Consider the following 27,606-nt stretch of genomic DNA (forward strand, 5'->3'; position numbering starts at 1 on the left):
AACTTATCGCTCTTTATTTCACGCTAAAATATGGAATATTAAAATCACTCTTATATTTTTCATACATCTAAATATCAAGTTCCATCTACAAAAAATTAATGGAAAATTATATGTGCGGGTAGCTATCGTACGAGCTTCACATTTAAGGGAAAAAGTTCAGAATATCTAGACGATCAGGAGAAAATAGTTGTGTAAAGTTCACTGTAAAAGTAAAGCTTATGGAAGCGGATGAGAAGAATGAAGGGAAGTGTTTCAAAGGAAGTGCTCTTTAATCAAGAAAATCGCGTACATTTTCTCATCCCGTCCGTAAACTGTCCGTCCCACTACGTTAAACGCGACTGGAGGAACCGTTCTGTGTTATTAGATTTATAATTGAAGACAAGCCGTAGGGGCTCGCAAGTTCGAGTTTTGACACTGTCATCTAAACTCGTTTTCTTCTTTCAATGAGCGTTTTATTGTCTTTGTAATTGGTTATGCGTTCTATAAAAGTGCATGTACCTGAGAAAACTAGATCGACGTGTGCTTTGAATAAATTTATGCTAGAATAAACAAAATTTTTATATAAGGCCGTAGAATAACAATTTAATTTTGATAATCCGACGGAATTATATATATTTAGAAGATAATTTTTAGTATATCTGATTTAAACTAATACGAGGAAGAAAGAAACAAGACATTTAATCTTTCTCAAAATTATTTAACTTTGATAATTTAATACATAATATTTAATATAATTATGCCAATTAACATATTTGTCTTTAAAAATATTTTTATCTTTATTAGTTGCATGCCTTGAATTAAAGTTATCTTGCCTCAAAAATGATCTTATCCTTTGAATTAAAATTTCAGTCTTTCACTTGATGCATCAAAATAATAGAATTGCGATTGTTGTAAAATTTCATGAAATCCTATAAATTGATTGCAACAGAATTTACAACGAAAGAAGTAGTAAAAAAATACCAAAAAAGTACCGAACGAGGAATTAAAGCAACACTTATATTCAGGTGGAACTATATTCATTTTAAAACTACGATGGGAAATTATCTAGTACTTAGGATTATAATGTTGACTTTACATTCTGATTTTACAATAACGTCCAAGCTATGTACGTTATAACGAGGATTCTAATTGGAGCATATTACAATTATTGTAGTACATAATCTTTTCCATAATATGGAATTTAGGATGGACTTGCCGTAAAAATAGTAATATAATGAAGTTACTATAAAAATGTAGATACGATAATGTTCGTTCTGAAATTTGTACAAAAATAGTAGAGTAAAAAAGGATAGAGTAAAAAAGGACGAAAAATTACAGTCAAATTTACAAGATTTATAAATCTGACCTATTTTTCAAATCGCGTTTTAATTCAATATAGAATTTAGATTTCATGTATAAACGTGTCATAGTCTATAGTACATTCATGGATACAAGAGAACCGCTGAAGCACGAATCGATACAACCACGTACTTATAGGTACTGGTCCAATAATATTAACTATACTCTTTCAGTCTCTTCGCCTATAAGTGTTCAGATATTCCTAAGTTTCCATTCCACTCGAGCAAAAAGTACTTTTTTATGTGTTCCTTCAATATAGTTGTGTCACGATAATCCGACGTGACATGGCTAAAAATGATCATAGCGATTTATTTCTGTACGATAAAATTGCTCCGACCTGTTTAACTTTCTCTCGATAGTCTTTCTTTTTCTTCTGAATAAAATGTCTGTAGATTTTTTGGATGAAAATTTATTGAAATGATACTGAATGAATTGAAATGATTACTTCGGCTTATCTTTCTCTCCTTAAAAATTTTTCCTCTCCTCTTAAATGGGAAAGTTTTATATCAAAGATTATATAAACATGTTTTTAGCGAAATGTCTGAAAATTCTTCGAATTAATGTATTAAATGAATTTTATAGTATTTTAGATGTAAATATTGAATTTTTCATGACCTGTCGCTCTCTGTTCGAATAGTTATTTTTTCCAAATAGGAGGGTTATACAAACATTTTGAACTAAAATCTTCTTAGAAAAAGAGATAAAAGCCAAAGTTTCAAAATTCTAAGATATTTCAATATTTACGATTTTTTACTTGGTCGTTAAAATATAAACGATAAGTTTCTAAGTTTCGTAATTAACTCTAGCCATAATTCTGCCAAATCGTAAGGGCGTATTTGCAACTTTCGTTTAAATCAAATCACTGCTGTCAAATAGTTCAGAAATGGTTTATCTATGCGCATATTAAACAAGAAAGCCGTATCAGTATATAAAAACCAGTATATAAAATGAAGTATATAAAGTTTATATTCCTATGCGAAATCGATGATTGATTGTTAAATGCTAAAACTCGTTCTTAACGTCTAAAAGTCAATACCAACTTTTGGACAGATACGCCAATTTGAATTAACACGGCGGTATTAATAAAGCCAGTTTCTGCATTCGTATCACGGAAAGGCACAGTCGGATGATTTCGCAATTACGTTGACGTTTCGTTGACTCACGCGAAACGCTACACTAGTTTATAATTTCAATCTCGATGCGAGTCGCACGGTGTTCCATTATACAGAGAGGACGCGTTAACTACGTTTAGCGAGTATATGTAAAAGGATAGTATAGCTATTCCTTTTTATCATAATAATAATTCACTCTGATACGGATTTCTATATTATAAGATAGCCGATTTGTTAGACTATCGACTGGCCTAGATCCTTCTCAAGGATGTTCTCAACGCGATCATCGTTCAGTTATCCGTCTTCGCTCTGATTCATTCTCTGTTGCATATTAAAATATATGCTAATGAGAATTTGCTATCTATTTGCTCAATTAATTTCGTTTTTATTGTTGGAATTTATTGACAGTGTGAGTGGTAGGTAATTGATTTAAGAAATATAAGGTACATAATTAATCGAGGGTTTGTAAAACAAATTCTGTAAATCTCACACATATGTCGATATATAATCAGAATATACATCAAAAGTTAGAAGCTATTAGTATTGACAAATTTCTTTGTATAGGGGCGTCAAATTTTATGAGTTCTACGTTTATTTGACATAAAATTGTGCAAGAGAAGTCTACAAACTACAATCTATAATTTGCCAATTCATTAAAATTATTTATTGATAAATCATTGCGCAAGAGGATCATGGTAATTAAAATTTTGCTCTCCGATGAATTTTTCTATTTGATCATTAAAGCCTTTTAGCAGTGTGAAGAATGAATTAATAAATAATTGGTTAAACGTTTATGAACACAAATTTTTGACAGGTCTCAATTTCTACATTAAATTAAATCCCAGTTTTCTCTTGAAAATATTCATTTATATACATATAAATATATAGATAATTAGAATTTGATTTTTCGATAAATCTTTTTATTTGACTATTTAAGCGAATGCTAATTTTATCTGTTTAATATTAGATTAAATTAAAATCTATATGCCCGACCATGTTGACGTAAATGAGATAAACTAATTGACGATCCTTCAAACTAACTAAATTACGCTTTATATGTAATTTAGTAGCGTTAAATGGTAAAGTAAAGGACGCAGATATGAAATGTTTACTTGGATGAAATATTATTTACAGGTTGACGCACAATTTGTAGTGACTTTTATGATAAAATGTCGTAGGAATCGCATGATAGAACATGTTTTTAAAGCGAAACAAAATAACGTAGAGACGTTATACAAAAGCTGAACATACTGATCGCTTGTCAATAGCGCCGGAAACCACCACGTATAACTGCAGAATATAGAAACTTTTATGCAGTTTCTTCTAAACAATGAAGAATCATAAATATTGTTTTAAGAATGTATATATACAGGTAAGGAAGGCTACGATATAATGAAAAAATAAGTTAAATATCATAAAATAGAATGATAACTACGACTATAATGAATCATTTTTCCTCATATCTTTTAATGTCTTCAAGAACAGTGTTCAGATACTGCAATATACGCACGTTTGTGTTTAAAAAAAACAAAATATAATAAAATATCATAGTATCAGAAATAAAATTATTAAGGGCTATCCTCTGTACAAAACGATAATTTCAAGTCCAAGATTTCATAACAGACACGAATAAACAGAATCTTGAAAGCCCTCTTCTCTTTATATTTCATATTCTCAAATAACACTGAAATCCATTTGCACAGAAAAGACCATCAAGCAACCAAAAAGCACGAAGGAACCTAAACCATTTACCAGTGAATCAAATCGATCACTGATACCATCCACCTATAACCACTCAGCAACGGCGGAAGTGGGTGTCGACTGCCTCCAAATCAAAACCGACCAAAAATCCAAAAGCCTAAATTTCATCTCACCAAACAATTATGACAAGATACGAGTAAACGACCAGCTCGTACAAAAATTTATCGGCACAGGGTCAATTGAAATTTTAGAGTCGCAAGGCAAAATGCTGCTGATCATTTTGGAAGCATTTACGGTCGGAAAGCGTGCTATCATTGCGACAACAAAGGACTGCAAGAGAGAGAAAGAGAAAGAGAGAAAGAAAGAGAAAGAGAGAGAGAGAGAGAGAGAGAGGAGGGAATTTAAAAGGCGGGGATCCGCGAGTCCATGAAATGTCTCTTTATTCACTGGTTGCTGGCTCGTTTTGCGGAAGGATTGGCCCTGTAATCGGGTCGCGACATGGAACACTTGAGAAAATTAGAAGCAGAAAATTTCACGCCAGAAGGCAAATCGATTAGCCAGGCTCGCCCACGTTTTTCACTGGTCGACGTTTCGAGTGGCGTGTGCAGCTGAGAAACGTTCATGTCACGGCGAGGAACGACGGTGAAATGAGGTATAAAAAAGAAAAGAAGGCTACGAGCAGTGAATCGAAGGAATAGAATTATTGTGGATCGATATCGATACGGTTGACTGGTTGGTGCACGATCGGTACAAAAGCTGTCGAGTACAAAGAAAAATCGCCGAGGACTGCGAGGGTAAAGGGGTGGGGAACGGTTCCGAAGGGATGGACGAACTACGAAGGGACGATGACGAGCGGACGAACGACGATAAGCGAAGAAGTCGAAGGTAAAGAGGAAAGTTTTGAAACGACAGAGCCAAATATCGTCCAACGACCGTTCTCGGAAATAGTTCTGGGATCAAATGACCGAAAATGCTTGCTTTGCATGATGATCGAAGGCCTAGATTGTGCTTCTACCCACGAAATGTCCCCCCCCCCTTTTATCCCTATACCCTTTCGTCCTTATCTAGGACTGATCACCAGGCGACAGAGGTACAGTGTATATTGAGAAAATGTAAAAAAAAATAACTTTTATCCTTTTTCCTTTTTAAAAGATTAACACAAAAAGAAAAAGAATAGGATGTAAGATGAGAAATATCGGTTCTATATGAAAGGTAATCAAAGAAACATATAATCTCTGTTGTGAAACACTCTAATTTGCTATCGTCTACATAGTTCCTAGCCATTAAGAAGGACCATTACGAGCACGATCGAAAAGACCGTTTAATAAAGACCTGGAATTTCACAAAGTAGATAAAAAGACGTCTATTTATGATATCAACGGAGAACCGCCAAAGGAAAGCGATATCTAGCTGAACGAAGAAGGAGAGCACCGAAGAAACAGCCCTCTTAAGGGAGCTTAGGAAACCGTAGAACTTTTCTTCAACCGAAATTCCTCGCCAGATTTAAACCGAAAAAAATCATCAACGAGTAGAGCCGAAACACATTTTCACTAAACGAAGAGATAGTTGCTATAAAGAAACGCAAGAGGGATATTTTGATGAAAAAAAAAAAAAAAACAGTACTCACGGTGCTTGTTCGTCGGTTGCCTGCTCTTGAACGATGCTCGCAAGCTTCCTCTGCTCGCTGGTTGCTCGCTGGTCGACCTCGACACGGACCGGGACCGATTCGGAAAACGAGCGTGAACGAGTCTCGTGTCTGACGATGTGAAGGAAAGAAAAAACACACGGGGCGGTCGCGTTTTACAAGCGCATCGTTATACGCCCTGCGACATCGACGACGGTGTAGACGGTGGAAAATCTATCGGTGGCACGGTCTCTCGACGGTGGGACACGAGTGCGCCTGACCGGTGGCGGACACGAACATGGCCGACCCGACGAAATCGATAAAACACGTTACGTTTTCCGCCGTTTCGACGGAGCCGACGCTGTGCACCTTCCGCCCCTTCTGGACAGATGCGTGCGCCGGAGACGTCGAGCCGTCGTCGACGATCAGCACAACGTTGTTGTAGTCGTAAAAGACGTTACGTTGAACGACAGGCGCTTGATGCTTCTGCCTTCTAACTTTTCCATTATACTTTTGATACATCTACCTTTTCATGATCTTCTCTAATCTTCTCCGGTTCTCTGAATGTAGGGTGTAGAAAGACTCATTCAGATTTAGGAGCTGTTCGAATTCAAGTCGCTTCATATTTCAAGTTTGTGTTTACGTACACTCTCGTTCATAAGTATTAGGATACCTACTGGTTAGCTTTATATCAAAGAAAAGATCGATCGATCGGAATTTTGTATCCGTGAAAGATCATGATCAATGTCGCGATAATTTGTAGGAAACTGTACGGGTTGCAGTAATATAGCAAATTATCGTAACCGGATGTTGTGTTTGTATAATTTTCTAGTCTGAATACGCTCTATCTTCGATGCCTCTACCTTTTCGTGATCATCCCTAATCTTCTCCAGTTCTGATTTTATAGACAGTAGAGAGGCTCATTCAGATTTAGTGGCGTTAATTCAAGCCGCTTCAAACTTCGAGTGTTTATATACACTGCCGTTTGTAAGTATTAGAATACCTATTAGTGGATTATCAGAATTTTCTGTTCAGAAATTTGGTATCATGGAAGTATTGTTAACGAAAATATAATTAGCGATGTTAAATAATAAACATTAGAGCATTTCTTGACCTCGTAGGGAAATGAGTATTAATTCAAATTGTAAGGGAAAAAGTGACAGACAAAAATTTGTTCTATTTGTTTTATGAAAAACTATTTTCATGAGTTACAAACGAGTGTTATTGAATTATAACAATTGCATATTGATCTTCAAAATATGTTCATTTAAACACAGATGAGAAAAATTGAAATAAATTAAATAAAAGTGTCTGGAAAATTTATTCAAAATATGATCCTGAATATAGTTGAGTCTTGAAATCAAGTAACACAAATATAGTGGAAAGATTAATAGTACGAATACTTAAATTGTCTATAACTATGTACATATATCATCCAATTAAAGCAATGATCTAGAAGCACGGCGGATGTAGATAGAGAAGAAATTAATTTCATTTGAAAAGTTTTCAAGCTAAGACTTCAAACAAGATAGTAATTCTAAGAGATGTTAATAATGTTCTAACATTTCCAGTTTATTTCAACCTTCTTTTACTTATGAAGAGGAATGTAAGCTAGGTTAATTTTATTAATCTTCCACTGGATTGTCTCTGTAATTTCTATTTTGCTTTTTATTCATCTTCTCCGCTATAAAATCACAATATGTACATTTTCACTCGGTTTTATAAAGCGTATAGTAATCACGATGTTTAACATTATAGTAGCGACAATGTTGCTTTTGTTTAACATTAATCTTCATTTTCTATGTCAAAAATTCGTGAGCATGAAAAATCGTTCCCCTTTTCCTTTTGTCTTCGTCGTTCATGCTTCGTAGCTGTGAAAGCATTGTCCCATTTTTATTTTGTTTTATTTCTCATTCTTCCCACTTCAAAGTTGCGAAAACGCGACAGAAATTTCATATAGTTCCGTTTCTTTTTTTTTTTTTTTTTAATCCTTTTCACCCGCAGTCGCTAACATCCACCTCCATCAGTCAAATAGATGCAAAAAAACCATACACACGTATCTTTATTTACTTACTTTCAAACCAACATTTTATAGCGCAAAGGAATTACTTAACTGAAACGAAAAATGCAATTTTCGAGGTTGTTCAGTATCTTTTGCAAGAAAGTCTAATTAAATTACGATATCATAGATTTTTATTGACTGTATAAATTTCCCGAGTTCAATTTAATTAACTTGTTTGAACTTTATGCTGCTTAAAAGTTTTATTTATGAAGTCAAGAAAATTAAGAATGTAACTGGTAATTAAATTTTCTTTTGCACTACAGGGATAGACAATTAAATTACTGCTTGTACAGACAAAGCTATATATGTAGTTAGAAGGTCCTGATAATTACGTATGACGAAAATATAATTAAATGTAATTAAATAAAAATGGAAAGTATAGGAAGAAAATATAATAGTTCGCCTTTGCTGTTTAGTTGATTTAAATTAAGTAAAAGGAACTGTTGTAACATAGCATTGAAAAGAACAACTTATTAAGTACAGATTATTCTAAAATAAGCTTGTTAAACTTATAACGTATAACGATATTTTTGAAACGGATCTAAATTCGTAATACAAATGAAGTCAGGAAGATTCTATGACTCAAAATAGGACGAAAATAAAAATTAAATTTCGTTGGAGGTTTCATCTTTTAGAAAATCGAGATTGAACGTTTATCAAGTGCATGTATATTTGATCAATTCCTGATTGAACAGAAGTGGATAATCGACAGAAGGTTATTTTACTTATTACTATATGTAATATCTACTATAAATTAATACAAAGTATGACTTCTGCTTCTCCCCGGTGATTTTTAAACGTTTTATATGAATTGAGATATTTATAATTTTACCATATGTTACAATATATCACGAAAAAGTAAATTCATTAATAGAATGAAGGAATCACGCTCAGAGGGGATGAACAAACGATTCCATGGTACCCGCTGTTCAGTAGAGTGTAACTTATCGACCAAATATCGACTTACGGAACTTCAGTTTATGAACACTTTGTCGGACATAACGTTGAAGAGCATCCTCGAATCATTATTTAGAGGCTAGTGCTTGGCGTCGAGTGGGTCTTCAGTTTTATTTCAACGAAAGTAGCTCAGCCTGCTTGCGCTTTAAAACTTCACCAATTCTATTGGCAAAGACTACTTTATCGAGATGGAAAATACGGAAGTAATGGAGCAAAACGATTCGTGGTCGAACGATTTAAACGATTGGGATTTAAATGGCATTCGAAACGAAGTATCGTCTGCATCGATTTATGGAGACGGCTTAGAATCGCCTATATTGGGTAGTTCTTTTCGAGTTCCGGATATACCGAAGAGATATATCGAACCGATAGCTCTTGATACGTCGCTACCTTACGTGAGTATGTCTCTATCGATAACTTGGTACTCTATGGTTTTTGTTTTGGAGGCGGGTATATTCAAATCTGAATACAGAAGGCGTTTGTTTTACTTGTATTGTTATTTAAAATCGGAACTTGTAATAGATCGATTTATGGTAGAATACCTTTATGACAAATTTATATTTCCAGATTCCAGTTTATATACATTTGAAAACATATGATTTAAAACCTATCGAAAGACCATCAACACCTCCTATATTGTCTGAGTTACGATTGAGATGTCAGTAAGTAAACGTTGGTTCTTTCAGATAAATTATTTTCACAACACGAAATTTTTCAATATTAAAATACTCTAAATTGAATTGGTGAAAAATGGGAGTATTTAAAGAGCTGTTCCGAAAAATTTTAGAAATGATGCTGAATCGTGCAAATCCTCTAAAGCTCTACCGTCCTCCAGAAGAACCAGTAAAGAGAGGTCTTCTATTTCCTTAAAACCGCGGGAAGCGAAATAAATTTGAAAATGATATATCAGATCGATTTTGTTAATGTATTTAATTAACGTCATTTCTATATGATACAAACTTTACTTTATCTTCATATAATTTAGTTGCTAACTATAAAAATAAAAATATATGAATTTTTAAATTAATATATAAGAATAGATATTTTATATAATTATTGTAGTTAATTTTGTTATACTTAATCTGTAGTTAATTTATTATACATTTTACAATATATTTATTTTAATATTATTTTCTTTGATTTAATAATTTAATTTAATTTATCTTCTTAACTATCAGTTATTTAAACAACATTCCTAACGCAAGTTAATGTTAACTTGTATAAAATATATCTTACCTTTGTAAATTGTATCTTCTATGAATTATACTTAAACAATTAATAAAACGTATTTTATATGTCTTTTTTGTATACTTTTCTATTTAGTTCATACTCTATGCCAATATGGTTGTAAATGTGTGCTTTGACCGCGACAAAATGTACAGAGTAGGAGGTTCTTACAATTAGGTTATATTTAAAGTGTTTATCTTCCTAATAAATGTCGATCAATTGTAGTTAATTACAACAGTGGTTAGTACTGTGAAAAAAGTAGTTACAACATGCAACAATGAAGAAATTCAACGAATTATTTACAGTCTGTTTTTTATTGCACTATTTGTATAGTGTTTGTACAACTCATTTGCTCATAAATGTTAAAAATCAGGTATAAATCTTTTTCTGTCATTTACTATTATAAGGAATCAATAGAATTATAATTATAGATATACTATTTAATGGAAGGTATTTTGATATAATTTAACGGTTAATAATTCATCTTGAATAACCTCAACGAATTCAAAGTTTAACAAAATAGTGTTATCCATGTACTTTTAATTTACAGGGTGGTGATATTCTATTGGAAACGATTTCTTCCAATGTTAGTGAAGATGTTATTACGTTAGAATTTCAATGTTCAGATGGTACTTTAGTGACACAACTCATTGATTTTAAAAATGTAATTCATTATTTTGAAACCCTATATCTTTTTTATATTTTTTACAAAGAGAAATAAAATATTTTATTTATTCCTTCAGGAAGTTCAAATAATAAAAGCTTTAGTTCTTGGTGAAGAAGAACGTGGTCAAAATCAATATCAAGTTTTATGCTTTGTTAATCATTTTTTCAAAGTGGATTTCATATCATCTGATGCTATGTCTAAATTACGGCAAAAAAATCCAGGCACTGTGCGTGTTGCAGAAGAAGATAAAGGTCACGTGAATTATACCATGGATTTATTCTTAGATGTATCTGAATCCAAAGATATTTCTAAACACATTGCAACTCTTTGTGGAGAAGCAGCTGGATCTGCTTACACCAGAAATGAAGATATAAAACAGTGGATTCAAAGGCCTGGTAAGTTATATTAATAGATAAACTAACATGTAAATAAAATTCTTTCCAATATAGTATCTAATTTCAAAGTTTCTTTATTCTTTTATTAGGCTCATCCGAACTTTCACTCATGGCAGCTGTGTACAACTTCAGCACAAATTCTATAACGCAACAAGGTACAAATGATTCAAGATCGTTATTTGTAACACGGTGTGCAGACACATCGAATATGTGGGCACCTTGCACATGTTCATTAGAATTATGTATTGGTTGGTACCCATGTGGTTTAAAATTTTGCAAAGGCAAAGGTGATGGTAAAAAAGCAGCCACTCCATATAAATGTGGCATTAAAACTTGTAAAAAATGTTTTATATTCTCATACTATTCTAAAATGAAGCAGAATTGTTTATGGGATGAATGACACATAAGAACACTGTAGATATATAGGTTTTAATTTATGAAAGAGGGCAAGATTATTCAAATTATCAGAAAGCAAAACTACCTTTGACATACTAATTTATCACATATACATTAACATCAATTTCATTTTCATCATAAATGCTTTAAAAAGTAAACATTTGTAACAAAAGGTACCTTTGTTACTTATATATCTTTGTCAAATCATCATTGATCTCACCAAATTTTTAACTTTATTTCGTCTGTACATATCAACTATTAATTGTGCTCACTCTTATCAGGGTATATCGACTTGTTCATTATAATGACCTTTTGGAGTAATTTCATTTTGAACAATTTTTAAGGTATTATTTTTCTATTTTATTTGAAAAGATGTCGTAAATATGTAATATATATATTCCATTTCACATTATCTATTCGAGAAGAAGACTAGTATGAATCAGATTTAGATATAATGGTCGCAAAATTTTTAAATTTGCTCTGTCCATTAGTGGGGCCCCTGTACCACCTGTCATTTATAGTAAAGGAAATCTCTCATTAGCAGTGAGACTGAAGACAGTTGTGAGTATTAGTATCATCTTCGCGAGTTGATATTAATTATATGCTTTCTAAATGTCAGTGTTTTTCTATAAAAATATAGGGTCGGTATCGGGGCTTCCATAATGACGGAAGCAGGTTAGAAGCATGTTCTCGGTACATGTACCAGGGCGTCGGCAGACCTATGTTAGATAAATTCTTACTTTTATAGGCTGTACTGAATGGATGCATTTGTAACAGTAATATTTGTATTTTACTAGGATAACTAACAAAATATTTTATAGGGAGAACAAGGTACGGTAAAAGAAGGAACTATTAAAAAAAGAAAGCGAAACTAATTCTAAAAGACTTACTTAGTTGTCATATCTTGTTATATGAAAATTATTTAAGTTTACACTTATCATTCATCACATTCCCAAATTAGTATTTGCCTGCATTTATCAAAAATGTAATCATTCCTAACATACCTTACGTTATATGCACAATGTGTCTTACATAATATGTACTACTAAACATACATAGTTGGTCACAAAGCAACAATGTTTATTGCATAATAGAGGGCGTAAAATTGTTCGAGAAATTTGAACAGACTGTTTTTATTAACTGTTCACAGCCGGATAAAACAGACGGCTAGCAATAAATATTTGTGTGTATAAGTCATGAACACTGTAGGTTACAAATAATCCATTCAGAGTAACATGAAGACTTTCGCGTCTAATTTACTCACGTGTAGTAGTGCCACAATGCATTAAAGTGCATCTAGTCTGAGTTCATACACGTAATTTTTTCTTATTCTATTAGAAATATAAAAGAGTTGCTCAATTTATAATACAAATTGAGAAATATACTGTTGGAATGGAATTTTTTATGAGATTATTACTGAAAGTGTGTCGATAAATATAGACTTTCCAAACCTAAATGCATTTAACGAAATAAGTAAACTATACTTCTTCGGCTGTTTAATTACTGTTTATTTATGTATAAAACATTTTCATGCATAATAGTGATAAATTAATATAAAATCTAATTTTAATATTTTTTACGTACGAATAAAGTTATATTATACAAACAATATTAAATGTTAGAGTTACTAATTTATATTTAACATAATGTTTATCATTAATTTGAAGATATCGAAGTTAATACCGAATTTTCTGTAAGTGGTAATTTGGTGCAATGTATTTTAAGGCTGGTACTATATCTATTATTATCCTCCTCAAAATTAAATAATTCATATCTCAACAAGTTTTTTATATTTCTAGCGATTTGTAAAAAATGATTACGTGTGTTTGCTTGGCACTAAATGCACTGGTATCTGTACAGAATTTTATACATGACATGTAAGGCTGCCATTTATATGTGTAAATTAAGTTCGAATTGTACATAACATAGGAGAAGAAGCACGCGCCGATGCAAAATATAAACGTTGAGGGCACGTGGGAATGAATTAAGTCTTTGTATATAAAGATCGTTTGTTAATAACTGAAACGTGTACAATTCGTAGGATATATATTATATATAAAATATTCAGTGAGTAAAAAGTATCGTTGATTTGTATGGAATAAAAATTCATTATTTGTACAAAGAGGGCGCTTGGTATTTAAATGAGAGAGAAAAAATGAGAGTATACGTTTCATAGCAAACCACTATAAACAAGACTGCAATATCTGTCCAATTTAATAATAAACATATTATATATACACGTTGCAATTCACCGCGCTTCCTCACCGACACAAAATCGTATTTAACGAAATTCCTAGCATAAGTGAACAAATGAGCAAAAAGATAATAAGTATATATACACATATATTGCACATACTTACATCTATAATCGAACATCTATGAAACTTGTAAGCGTTAAACGACACTCGTCGTTATCGATTCACTTATGTCTGTACCACCTAACGATTGTATACTATATTTCACTAAAAGATGAACGAACGAAGAAAATAGTACCACAGTCTTCACCGGGAATGAACTGCATCTGCGTATGAGTCAGTGCGATATAATTCGATTAAGTAATTTATACGCGGACTGTGTAATCGGTTAAGTTTGCAAACAGCAATATAAATTTGTACATTGTGTATATAAGTACCTACGAACTATAGGGTGACTCACAAAAAATGGAGTACACGGATAATCTTTGTCCTGTTTGTCTTGGAAGCATAGTCAAAAGCGTAGGACACAGACTAAGAAGTTTTGAGAAAACGATTTAAAAAAATCTTTTTTGATTTCCAATGCTACCATTGTTTTTATGTAAATATGTACATTATTTTTGTATGATAGTTTGTATAAAATTGGATCCAGTGATACTGTTTTATGAATCTTCATAATGAGACTACCAATTCTCAGCATTATAAATGACGAAAATTTGATGTCTCATTAAAACTGAATCTTTAATTTTCTTTGAAAAAGAATTGTAAGTCTTTAAGAAAATTGACTGGAATTTTGACAGAATATTGCGGAAAATATTTGATTTATTAAAAGATTTGGATGATCAGTTTCTTGTGAATCATCCTGTATACTTAATTACCAAACACGGTATAGACAAATTGCAGAATGTTCAAGATGTTACTGTTAGTATCTCGATAAATTATATGTGTCATTTAATGTGCATGATTAACAAAGCAGAAAAGAAAAGAAAGAAACATAAAAAGAAATTCACATGAATAACATAAGACATAAGGGTATAGACATTAATTAATGATATGGTCCAACTTAAGGGAAATATTTCAGACACTTGTTCCTGTTTGACAGAATTTCATACTTTGTTAAAGCTTTCTCTTTCTCTCTCTTTCTCTCGAATAACGAAGGCACTGATTTATTACCTTTAACTTGCGAACACATACACTGTTATGAGATTTCATTTTGGCTAACACTATAGGGGTCTGGGAAACGGGTATAGTAAGGGGATATACTAATAGCATTTAAACATTTTTCTATCGATACTTCGAATCGAAACTTGATGTTACTCACCGTGTATAATTTCAGCTTTACACATAACATTGTAACTTATACACATATTTTTTATATATATTTAATAAAAAGAACGAGTAAGCAATCGTTGAGTTTAATTAGTCCATATCTTTTAGAATTTTTACTAGTAATATATTTATTATATTATAATAAATTATTTAAAATGATATAGGGTGTTATAAATATCTTGTTTCTTGCTAATTTAGCTTTATTATTTTTAGCCGCATAAAAAAATATATCTCATTCAGTAGAATAAATACCATAATAAATAGCAATGTTAGTCCTCAACGATTTTCGAGTTTTCATGATTATCCGTATCTTTTTTCAATTGCATATTTTTAAGTAAAAAACAATATTATTGCTATAAAGTTAAATTTCGAGATCTAAAAGAAAGATGATCTTGAAAATTAAAGATGTTGAATGTGTTTTAACGAAATAAGTAATTGCTGCAGGAAAAAAACTAGATAATTGATTGATAGGTCGACAAGATAAAACGAAACATCCTATACATTCTCAATTTTGTATTTTATATGTTTGTTTGTTTCAATCTCCAACGATGTATCACTAGCGAAATGAGTTAATTTGATAATGAGTGGTCGAAAAATACACGAGAAACCATGAATGTTGTTGATAATTGTCTCTATTAAGTACGATACAGTAATCATAATAATTTAGTTCTCCTCCTCTTCTTTACACTCATTACCTAAATTCCATATGTCGTTTACGCAAGTGTATTCAAAATCGAGGATCGAACGATAAAATATCCACGTTTATTGCCACGTTACATATAGGTATCATCGTATGCTACATAGAGTATTAAAGACTATGAAAGTAGAAGCTTACGTGAGTAAAAAAAGGGACAAAAAAAGAAACGTTCGTTCTGCTACGTTTATGCTACATTTACAACGAGAATTTCGATCAGTCATCTGAAAGAGAGGAAAATAAGGAGATCGTGCTTATACACATATAAAATAGCCAACGAGGAGGCTTAAGAAAAGTTCGTACACTTATTTTAAACAAGGTACTTCGATTAATATCGTCTTTTTTTTCTTTTAAATAAGTATTTCTCACAGAAGATTTTACATTATCGCCATAAAAACATATATATCTATATATATATTTTCCATTTACATTAAGTATCTGAATTTTGAAATGTGCATCATAAATAAGATGTCTAAATCGTTACGCTAGAAATAAACGTCGTTTTCGTAAACATCACGATGAATATGTAAGAAAGGATGTAGCTTATTTTTGTTGTTAAGTAGACCGCCGTCAAGCATCGATCGTTACGAGAAACTAATACGTCGTTTAATTCGTTACGGAAAATTATTCGATCTATTTTCGACGCGGAAATATGCATGTATGCTCTAAATATACAGTGCTATACTGTACCATGAGTGCATAGGTGGATAAAAATAGTTCAACAATAACGCCGTTGCTTTCAACGATTCTGTCACCGAACATTGTCATTTCGATCAATTGATCTTATAAATTAAATAAACAAGACATTTCTACAACCGTAATAACGTTTCTGGACATTGAGGAAATCTTGTATGTCTTGATTTCTTTATGTCTCGACCGTCATTACGTGCAAATACTTCGCGCATTAAGTTTTTCGAAGTTCGAAGAGATTCGATTTTTATCGCTCTGTCAAAACGAGTAAAAAAGATTACGAGGTGTGGTTGCAATAGCATTGGTAAAAAATTGTATTTTTCAGTTTTAACACGTTGCGTTATAGCTCACCAAATTGTTATGCGTCAGAGTTTAGGATGCTACTCTACTGTATTTTCATCACCTTAAGTTAGACATGCTGACGAACGTCGAGAATTGTCTGTAATAAATAACTGTTAACTGATGAGCACAATTGTTTCTACCAGGGACCCGTTAAATTATCACGCCCTATGTTCGTTTCACTTTCTTTTCAAAGAATATAACGCGGTAAGTGTGTCACCATGAATTTCTTTCGACGAGATTAACTTTTTGCACTTGACGATAGTCCCAGTTCTTATTTAATTAGGAATGTCGTAAACAACTTTTATTCAAGTCGTTGGTTAAATTGACCAATGAATTTGTTAGGGTAAGAAATGATAATTAACTTCTATTTATATGGAGATTAGGGAAAATAATTATGTAATTATTAAAAAGATATCCCCAAATATATTTTATATATAAAATAATGTATAATTATATATAATCATATAATAATAATTATATAATAATTATATATAAAATATATTTGGGGATGTCATCATTGGCAATAATTTATTATATTTTTTGAAATCACCCTTGAATTAAAGAGAAACTAAACATGCACATATATTTTAGTATACCTATTTTGCATGATGTTTGTTATTATTCATTCAAGTGCAAAAAGCTAAAAAGAGTAAATAAAATAGCTATTTCAAACAACAAGAAACAATAATCTATCATCAATTCTTTGTTATCTTGCAACCACACCTCCTGATCAAGAGCATTAGCACCGGAAATGTGTACAGAAATGTGTATAAGCACCGGATTCTTTAAAAACGTCAGCACCTAACTCTTCTCTGCAGCCATAAGGGCTAGATCGCCCATATCAAAATGATTATCTAGGACAGAGCTGTCTATGGGAGGGACTTCTTTCACTATAGTAGAAACAACAAATATTAAGTACTCAAGGATATTCCCTTTTTCTTTAAACATATCACATTTCTCTTACCTTTATAGTTGAATTTAGATATTTACTACATTATGTATTACATATAAATGTGTTTCACATATTGTCTGTAGCAGCGAAGTGGTGGTCGCTCAATGTGACTGAAATTTTCTGCTTCGTTGATGCTAATGACATTAATATGGTGTCACTGTGTCATCTGTCTTCGGAAGCAAGCAGGCTGTGGCGCCAACGTAGCGTCATCCGCATGTTAATCCTTTACGCTCTTCACATTTTTCTGGAGCGTTACCAACTAATCGGAGCAATAAATGTTTACCATTGTCATAGCGGAGCCATCGGGCTTTGAAGACAAATTTTACTCGACAAATTTTAAATGTATCCACTGCGACAATATTTGACGACAAAAGGTTAATACATCTTTACACCTCTAGTTAAGTATTAAGGTTCATCAGCCTTGAGTAATCAATGTTTGCAATGTTTACTATACCAAGAACCAAACAATTCGATTTCTTTACATTAAAGATTAGGCCTACAACACTCGACCGCAAGAAATCAATGCAGAAACAAGGAACACCAAGTTCCTCAGTGTTTTCCTACAGACAGCTCTGATCTAGCTGAAACACTAGCTACTGTAACAAGTCTTGCGTACGTCGGCAAGTATTACACTGAAATCGTCGTCCGCCTTCGAAACATGCTCGATACTCTGCGATTGCTGACCCTGTTGAGCCTGTTGCGGTTGTTGTTGTTGCTGCTGCTGCTGCTGTTGTTGCTGTTGGTGTTCCGAATACTTGGCCACATCCATGGCCTGATGGTACTGCTCCATCGCGTGGCCTATGGCCACGTTCGAGCATCGAGCATCCTTGGCTTGATCGTCGACGATGCACTGAGAGTTCGACATGTCCAGCTGCGTCTGCTGGGGCGTGTAGTAACGAAGATCACTGGCGTAATTGTGATTGCTGTCAAGGAGATTCTGAGAGGTGAGGCTGGTATGCGTCACGTTGGTCGGATGTGAGTATTTGAAATACTTCTCCAACTGTAACGTCTGTTGCTGTTCTTCTTCGGCGGTGGTGGCCATCGCTGCCTCCATGTGACCCAGAATCGGATGCTGTTGGCCAGCGCTGGTTCCCTCCGTTTGGTACTCCTGGTGATGACTCATTTGGTACCGGTGGGATACACCTGGAAATAAATCGGTCGTCGAGAAGAATAGCCTCGTCTCCTTTCGCGTGTGACGTCGCGAATAAAGGGGCTATTATACGCAGAGGAGAAAGCCAGAAAAGAGATTTCGGGTTGCTCGAGTTGTTACAGGCAAGTGGTTCGTATTTGCAAAACTGTCTCGCTTGGGGGTGTTGCAGTAATTAGCGTGACTGTACGGTGTTATTCGATTTGGCCGACTTGGTCGATCGTTATTGGATCTTTGAAGTTATCATAACTGTGGGTACGTTACTTTGGGAAATGCATTCTTGATAACTTAAAGAGTTATTTTTAAGTGGAATTTACTCTTTAAAACTTTTTTCAAGCTGCACTATTTTTTTCTTCAGCTCTTTATACGTATGTACATACATTGTATTATTTCAGTAACATTTACATATTTGTCTGTATACAGAAATCTCGAATGATCCTATTTTAAAAGAATAATTTTCTAATAAATTTATTTTCTGTATTTGTATGTTTTCAAAGAAATGGTTTTTACATGCACATTTCATTTTATTAACGTTTGTATTGTATACTGATAGGAGTTACAGATGTTTCGGTTAATTTTAAATGTTACTATTTCACCAAGAATGTGCGATACTTTCAACACCTGTTGGTAGGCGATTTTAACTCGGCAGGTTGGCAAAGTGTTAAGAAATTTTCTGTACCGTTTGCATGTATTTGTTATTTATAGTATGCGTGTAGTTTGTCTTAAATGTTGTAAGAAATAACTGAGGGAAGATTTAGATCTTGTTGCTCCTTCTGCTCTGAATTTCTGACACTAATTCTACTCTCACTGTCGACTTTGAGGATACATTATATACTGCCGAACTCTTTCTAAAGTTAGCTACAGTTTTATTTATTTCATGTTATGCAATGAAATGAAACTTTCATTTCTGTTCAAGTATTCCCAGAAATTGTAAAATGTAATTATATCTATTACTTGTACTTCAAAGAAGTTAGATAATTCAAAGACAGAAGCTGATTGCAGGAAAAAATGAAAATTATGTAGTGAATGATGAAAGATTGTAAGAATAGCACTGAAATTACCGCATTCTCATATCTAATATGTCCTTTTTACATCTGGACTTTGTTATTATAACACTTATCTGATTATATGGCATGATTAATTCAAAGATTTGAGAAGTGGGAATAAAAAAGGCCTTATCATATAAAAAATTCTTTTTCTCTTAAAAAGTTTGTTTATACGAAGACGAATATCAGTAAATATGAAGGAAAATGTTATCACGATAATTCATATAGTTTTTAGAATTTCGTATACGATATAGGCACATGATTAGTTTTCTAAATTGAGCTGTAAGTGCAATGTGCCAACGAGCTCTCACCCTCGTGCTTGAACATGTGCATAGATAAATCTGCTTCAATTATCCCATCAAATAAGAAAATCTGTGCTGGCACTTGCGGTCTCGTTGAGGAAACTACATAATGGACTTACGTCCTTTCTTAAAATATAAAGCTCTTTTTATGATTAATTAACGGATCTTCGAGATGTTGAAATAAAAATATTGTAAAGTTACATAAAGTAGTATAGTACATGTAATAAATAAGTTTTATTATATTCTGTCTATAAATAACATTTTGATAAACAGAACATTGTTTCCCGCAAAACTTTATTTATTGATTTATTGATATTCATTTGATTGCAGCCTTATTTCTTTCCGCTCCTCGTTTATTTTGCATATTTCTAAAAAAGTAAAGAAGGATAGATATGAAATACGAAGATGTTATTAAGAATTAAATCGAGCAAACAAAATTAACAATTTAACGTATAAATTTCTGATGTTATGATATTATAAAATCCTCTAAATCACAGACATTTTCATTATTGCTCTTTTTTCTATCACAAAAGAATAAAAAGGAAATATATATATCCATGTTAAACGACTGAGAAAGAAAGGGTATAATCGAAAGAAATCATATTTTCTGGATTTTAAAAGGACCCATCATCGGCTATCATAATAATCGAACAAGTCTAAAAAAAAGACGAAATATTTCGATATATATTTAACAAATATTGGAACAAAGATCAATAAGAAATTTAAATAAACATCCAAAAGAATAGAGAAGCAGCGTAACTGGGTTCCAATCGTGTTTGTGTACTGGATTTGATCCAACTGTAACACAGCATATAATACGTAAAAATGAATAAAGGATTACCGGAACAACCTTCAGCGGCTCCGCGAATCCCCATGGACTGTTGTCGATTGGCACACTGAACAGGATTATAGTTGTTCTCGACAGTGGACTGCATCGAATAGTTGGCAGTCTTCGAGGATTGGGTGTTTGTGTAGTGCTGCAACGATTGATCGTGCGGGGATGCGACTGGCGGATAAAAAGTCCCCGTCACAGAGCCAACATTTTCAAATCCAGAGCGCAATTTATTGCACGATACCATCATTCCGTTCGCTATACCAACCGCGGCTATACTCGACGGCTGTCTCTCGAAATTTAAGTAACTCACCTGAAAGAGAGAAAAATTACCGTTGAAACTTTCACTCGTGTTTCGTCCTACTGTAATTGACACGTTAGCTTGTCCAAACGTTACGATAAATGGATAAATGTGTCACGTGTTCGATCGTGAGGTATGAAATAAATTTTTCGTTTAAGTCGAACCGAAGAGGTTTGCATGTTTAATGGAATATTTTTATCGATTAGATATTTATGCACCGTTGAGTCAAAATAATGTTTCATTGACGAACCAAATGTTTACGTATCGTTCATTACTTTTTAAGGGAATAGAAAATGAAAAATAACGTAAACCAGTGTTTCTTGCTTTTGGCGTTATTCTATGAAATCAAATTTTCAGTTGGAACGTTTCTGCTGATGAGTTAGTAGAAATAAATTTACAATTTTACCCGTCCGCAATTTTTCAGGATTTTAAACGTCCATTCTGAATTTCGTATTTCGAACAGTATCTGAAATTTTATAATAATCGACGATATAGATTTGTCTAGCAAATAATCGCAAAGCAACCTACTAAACGAGTCTACATTTGTCCTCATAGTCTCCAGCAAGATCGTTCGTATGCACGCCATTACTCACCGATTTTTTGTAAGTCAGAGTATCTGTGTAAGCACCAGAATTCTGACACGACGATATGCTAGTACCACCAGCATGACCCGTGTGCAGCTGATTATCGGTACTCATGAAAGTGTACCGTTTCGTTTGCTCGTTCATTTCGCCGTGCTGCTTCGACGAACCCTCCATCAGATCACGTTCAGGATCTGGATTTTGATTGGATGGCAAATGCGTTCCGTCACCTGATCAAGATTAATTCGTCAATAATTCAAACGCTATATGTTTCCATAACCACGTACAAGAGATAGAATATGCTTCCTGATGAAATAATAATAATAGTCTAATAATATATATATATACAACTATAGAATTGCCACTATAGAAATTCGTAATAGAACACTTTAGTAGAGGTATGCCATTTTAAAGAGAAATGTTTTATTTTATCAAAGGATCTTCTAATGGGAATCTAACAGGACGATTTAATAAAGTGGATATTTTTACAAAAAAAAAAAAAAAAGAAGAAGATGAATAACAGGATTTTCAAGTGCCATGAAAACCATTTAAAATTAAGATGCAAATGATTGAAATTTCCTATTGAAATTACTAATAATTTTAATTTTTAATTTAGAATTTAATACAAATAATTACAATTTGTAATTTGTGATTTATTACTAGTAATTTAATTTTATAATTTATAATTTATCATTTTAATTTAAATTAATAATAATTTGATTTTTCATTTAAACATTAATTTAGTTATATATGTAGATATAATTCCTCAAGTTCCACGGCTGTCTGTACGGTAATTAATGCGAGTACAATGTCTCACCATCTGGCTCGGGACTGGCAACTGGAGATATGTCCGGTGTGTGAATGATAGGCGTATAAGGACTACCGTACAAGGAATTGCTCTCCGATTTGTACTCCTGAATACCTTGCTGCTGCTGCTGGTGATACAGGGATGAGATCGGGGAATGTCCGCCCCACGGGATCTGAGGAATGCCTTGATAACTGTCCATCTTGGACCTTAAATAAACATTGAACGTCACTTCGTAATTCTTCCAAGAAACGTCTTTAACACGAAGAACTTGTTAAACGGAAGGATGGCACGAATGAAACTCGATGCATATCGTTTGAAAGAATATTTTTGTTTCGCTGAAACGTGCTTTTTTAACTCAAAGTGAGAATGATTAGTGCAGAACTATTTTAACTTCATTGACGAAGGATCTGTTACATAGTTTAAGTTTCTACAGACAGAGTACATTGTATCTTCATTGACGAAGTAAAATATAAAATACAGTTAGTATTTATAACTATATTTCTGAACAAGTATATTTTATATTTTAATAATAGTTTTAAGAAACATCTTGATATTAATAACGTTTTTGTACTCTGAAATTACTAAATTCCATCGGGCCTTATTCCGCCTAATTTTTATCCATTTATATGACTACTTTTCGCTATATCTTCCAACCATTCGGCTATCTTTGTAAAACAACGTGCCAAATATTTGTTGTAAACAGACTTCAGGTTATTCTCATCTTTACATAAAATAACAAAAACATATAAAATAAATATAAAAATATATCAAATACCAATCACAATTACAATACTATAAAAGGTATTTGTACAGTATTATATTTATCCTACCATTTCTATACCAATTAATATGGCCCAAGTGCATAATAATATATTATACTTCATCACTTAGCAGCAGTACTTTCACACGATTACAATAATTTGACCTAACGAAAATAAAATTGGCATATAAAGTCTGATAGAAAATAAATCCATTTACGAATAAGCATGTACTTTATATTATCGCCACCGTAATTCAACCTTCAACCAACTATCACCAATAGCATTACCCATCCCGATAACCCTTGCACCTATCAAACTCGATATCGATGAAAATTAATTCCAACGTCTCGATCGCGCACCTTGCACGCTCGATTAATTCGATGACGGAACGGGAATGATGTTGAAAAATCGCGGCGAATCAAGAGGAGATATCGACTTACATGGAATGATGAATCGTGGTACCAGAGGGGTTGGACCTATTGACCGTGGTGTTGGTCGCGGACGGAGGAGAGGACGGCGCCCCTGGGGCCCGTTTCGCGTGTTTCCTACGCCGTGGCCTGTACTTGTAGTTCGGATGTTCCTGCATGTGTATGACCCTCAGTCTCTCGGCTTCCTCCACGTACGGCCTTCTGTCCTGCGGGGTCAACCCTCGCCATTTCTTCCCTGAAATACATGGGGACCATCCGTTAGCTGGTGCCGCAACGGTGCCACGATTTTTCGATACGACATTGCAACGTTAGCTGTAGGTATATATTGGAACGATGCTTACCACCGGTGTTCCTGAATTCAGGGGGCGGCGTGAAAGGCAATAAAAATTGTATGAATAATGTTACACGCGGATGTATACGATAAAAGGGAAGGGGAAAGGGTGTGGAGATTATTGCTTCTTTTCTCTGGATACCTCCGGGGACTGAACTTTTGAGCTGTAGGATGCTCGATCTTTTTCTTTGCGGTTGTAGCGGTTTAATTATGTATGTGGTTTATTTCAATAATTATCGGATGTCTGTTTATGTAGCAGAGTTAGGTAATTAGTATTGTGTTTATCAAATAATCATTTAATAGCTACTAGAACCAATAAGTTGGCAAATTTGGAGTTTCAATTTATTCATTTTGCAATTATTAAAGACACGCAGTTGCACGAATGTGAAATGTATTCTGACCTTTTTTAAGATCAAATCGGATTTATCTAGGACTATTCATTTCTACCATACTCCTTCAATTATTGTCATCTATGTATAGTACGCGTTTGGAAACACACTATAGATTGGTAATCGTAATGTCAAATAATCCTTTGGATGCTTTGGTGTATTGGCTATAATAGGAATATGTAACTTGAAGTATTTTCTGCGTAACTGTCTCTTAAGTATGCCAATAATAGCAATTTACACACAAGTACTTAAGAGTTATTATTTAATACGTAACATATTAGGTTGTCCCAAGAGCTTCTTTCGTTTTGTTCTATTACTACAAAATGGATCATACGTAATTCAATAAAATAATATAAAACAAAAGAACGTGGTGCATCTATTATTTCCTTATAAAACGAACGAAACTTTTGAGACAACCTGATATTTAGTATTCGCGTGGTTCCATTTATCATGTTACCATTAATACAAGACAAGCCGCTATTTTGCACGTCAACTTGTAAAAGCATTCAAAGTTGACTAAGAAAATGCTTCAATTTCGATCGTAAAACATTTTACGAGGAAGAAACCTTAGAAATATAGATTTATTGCTAAAATGAGAAACTCGACTTGAACGTTTCAATCAAAGCCGCCATGTATAAAGATAAGTGCAGGGGCATAAACCTTGCGTGAATTTGTAATCATAAAAGACGCCATAAATTCGCGGCCAGCTGTTACTTTCTTTGTACGTAGAACACTGATCGCTGGATTTAACACCCACCGTGCGTGAATACATTTCCTACCGATTAACAAGGTGAACATGACAATTAATATTTTTAAAAAATACCCACATAATATACACGTATTATAGTTTGCTAATTACTAATAAAAAATGAACAGCAATATTTGCACATTTCTACAAATGTTTATCTACAAAGTGCAATTCGCTATACTGTAATACTATGTTATCACTTTTGACAAAACCTACTCTGTTATCGATACGTTTAGCTATAATAAACAGGAAACGACAAGACGCAACGTACATATATTGCATATTTGCGTTTTTAAATAATGCGTAATATCCTTGAATGTACAATGACCGATAATACTATATTTGTTCCGTAATATACAGCAAATTGACATCAACGTTTTAGTTTCATCAACGCGTTCGGACTATCTCTCGGAATGCCTGAACTTTCACATTCTACCTAATTTTTATAAACACGAATAATCTTTTAAACAACGGATACCGTCCCTATTAAATCTCACGTGTTTTAACAATCTTCAAATTCCAGTACACCAACCTTTATGCAATCTACTTAACACGTTGACTATCGTGTTACCCAATTTTTTAGAACATTTAAAAAGAGATAAACCTCGTCGATTAGGACATTTTCGACAATGTCTAACACTCTTCTATCTTACATAACATTGTTAAAGAGAAAGTGTGCAAATAGAATATTTTGCAAAAATTATATATGCTAACCTATAGTATCTATACTTTGATCTATCATAACTCTCAAGGCGAAATATATAAAATTTGCGTGGCAGTTAACGCGTTGAACATCGTCAGAAGCACACTCAGTAAAAAAAAAAAACAACAACGTATTTCGCGCATTTTTCTATCTTCCAACTTCCTCCAAATGCGTTTCACACATGGAAATCAACATCATACATAGCCGGTCATACGCCATCCAATCCAATCTTTCACTGAGAACCTATAAATTCTTCCATACGTAAGATCCGCATTCACCATTCCTACATACGTACTATTAGAATCACCGGTGCCGGTAAAGCTACCAAGGAGGAAGGTATCGCGGCGTTATTTCGAGGATCGATAAGACTGGCTGTGGTTCGTTCGCCGATTGGCCGGCGATACTCTTAATTCATGCTACGAGGCTTGCCCCTAATTGCCCGCTACGTGGCTAGGTCGTCGTCGTCGTTGTCGTCCCCGTGGTCGTTGGTGGTGGAAGCGGAAAAATGGTCGGACGAGCGTAGATACGAATTACAGGAGGGCTTGGCCGGCCGGACGACGACGACGGGCTGGAATCTGCCTTAGTTGCGTTCAATATGCCCGTCCGGCATGGTAGGCCGGAATATCATTAAGCAGGGATAAGGGTTAATACGAACGTAAGATGTTCACGACAAGAACGAAAAACTTGAGCGAGGCGGATGTATATGGTGTGCGCGTACATATGTACACGGGATCGGCGTATACGGGGCCGTATAGGTACATAGGCGCATGGGGGCGTAGATATGGGTGCGCCCGTGCCTTCAGCCAGCCACAAGGCACGAACCATTATTTCATATTTCATTTTGTATATTTCAACTCCGGAGGAGACGCTAACCCGAACGACTCAGCCTCGAAGAGGGAGGCAGTGGATAAAGAGGAGAAAACGAAAACAGCTTGGAAGAAAGAGAAAGAGAGAGAGAGAGAGAGAGAAGTGGAAAAGAAAGAAAAAAGGGACACGTGGAAAAAGGAGTATATATAGGGAGGAAAAAAAAAAGATGGTCGCAGGGTTCTCTAAGTCTCCCTGTAAAGTCCATTTTTGTCGCCCCGAGTTTCTTCTTACTTGGCTCTCCTTCTTTGTCCCCTTCTTCTTCGTCTTCTTCTTCGTCCTCCGCTTCTTTTCTCTTCGAGCGGCTGCCCTTTTTTGCGATACAAGTACTTTTCGAAAGGACAGCGGCCAGGGTTGACGCGTGGAAGTAAACTCCTGCGACGTGCTCGTCAAGATTCAATGGAATCTCCTTTGTCGCTTGTCTTTGTATACGTGGCTCGTACGGGGAATGAAGTCCAGATTTCTTTGAGAATCTGATTTCTAGTGATAAATTACCCGTGATTGAGAGAATTACTTAGCTGAGCAAGATTTACGTCGTGAATTTGTTACTAAATTCTTCGAGATTGTTAGAAGGAAGTGATTGTTCGGCGGCTAAGGATTGTATTAATAAAATTAATTTCGATATTTGTTTTATAAATTGATTAAGATCGAGCTTAACTAGTTACGCTGCTAAAGTTAGTTAGAAGA

At 33.8% G+C, this 27,606-nt stretch overlaps 4 protein-coding genes across 8 annotated transcripts in view; 2 read left to right on the forward strand and 2 right to left on the reverse strand.

Annotated features, from left to right (window-relative positions):
- Positions 1–6,013, reverse strand: part of LOC100648923 (synaptotagmin 1) — a 35,186-nt gene extending 29,173 nt beyond the window's left edge. The window contains exon 1 of one of the 2 annotated variants that reach the window (XM_012319075.3): positions 5,779–6,013. The gene's annotated coding sequence lies outside the window, so the exon portion shown is untranslated. The remainder of the gene's footprint in view (positions 1–5,778) is intronic. The other variant, XM_003402654.4, reaches the window with a different exon arrangement.
- Positions 6,014–6,134: 121 nt separating this feature from the next.
- Positions 6,135–9,703, forward strand: LOC105666832. 3 transcript variants are annotated; one of them, XM_048406851.1, is made up of 4 exons: positions 6,135–8,552; positions 8,712–9,189; positions 9,362–9,456; positions 9,582–9,703. In XM_048406851.1, exons 2-4 carry the CDS (start codon positions 8,983–8,985, stop codon positions 9,682–9,684), a joined length of 405 nt encoding a protein of 134 aa, XP_048262808.1. In that variant the 5' UTR covers positions 6,135–8,552; positions 8,712–8,982; the 3' UTR covers positions 9,685–9,703. The 3 variants fall into 3 exon arrangements, with proteins under 3 accessions (XP_048262808.1, XP_048262809.1, XP_012174515.1); XM_048406852.1 differs by having other exon boundaries at positions 6,135–6,762; XM_012319125.3 differs by having other exon boundaries at positions 6,135–9,189.
- A 419-nt stretch (positions 9,704–10,122) lies between these two features.
- Positions 10,123–15,077, forward strand: LOC100649241 (out at first protein). Its single transcript, XM_003402657.4, has 4 exons — positions 10,123–10,394; positions 10,572–10,685; positions 10,765–11,083; positions 11,173–15,077. The coding sequence occupies exons 1-4, from the start codon at positions 10,299–10,301 to the stop codon at positions 11,481–11,483; spliced, it is 840 nt and encodes a 279-aa protein (XP_003402705.1). The 5' UTR covers positions 10,123–10,298; the 3' UTR covers positions 11,484–15,077.
- Positions 15,078–15,498: 421 nt separating this feature from the next.
- Positions 15,499–27,606, reverse strand: part of LOC100645034 (putative transcription factor SOX-15) — a 69,408-nt gene continuing 57,300 nt past the window's right edge. For both annotated transcript variants that reach the window (XM_012319076.3, XM_012319077.3), the window contains exons 5-9: positions 23,897–24,119; positions 22,705–22,901; positions 21,900–22,117; positions 21,015–21,318; positions 15,499–18,821 (exon numbers count right to left, since the gene is read on the reverse strand). In XM_012319076.3, coding sequence (XP_012174466.2) covers positions 18,268–18,821; positions 21,015–21,318; positions 21,900–22,117; positions 22,705–22,901; positions 23,897–24,119 — 1,496 coding nt within the window. In that variant the 3' untranslated portion in view covers positions 15,499–18,267. The remainder of the gene's footprint in view (positions 18,822–21,014; positions 21,319–21,899; positions 22,118–22,704; positions 22,902–23,896; positions 24,120–27,606) is intronic.

The sequence above is a fragment of the Bombus terrestris genome, chromosome 6 (assembly GCF_910591885.1).
Source record: "Bombus terrestris chromosome 6, iyBomTerr1.2, whole genome shotgun sequence".
NCBI lineage: Eukaryota > Metazoa > Arthropoda > Insecta > Hymenoptera > Apidae > Bombus > Bombus terrestris.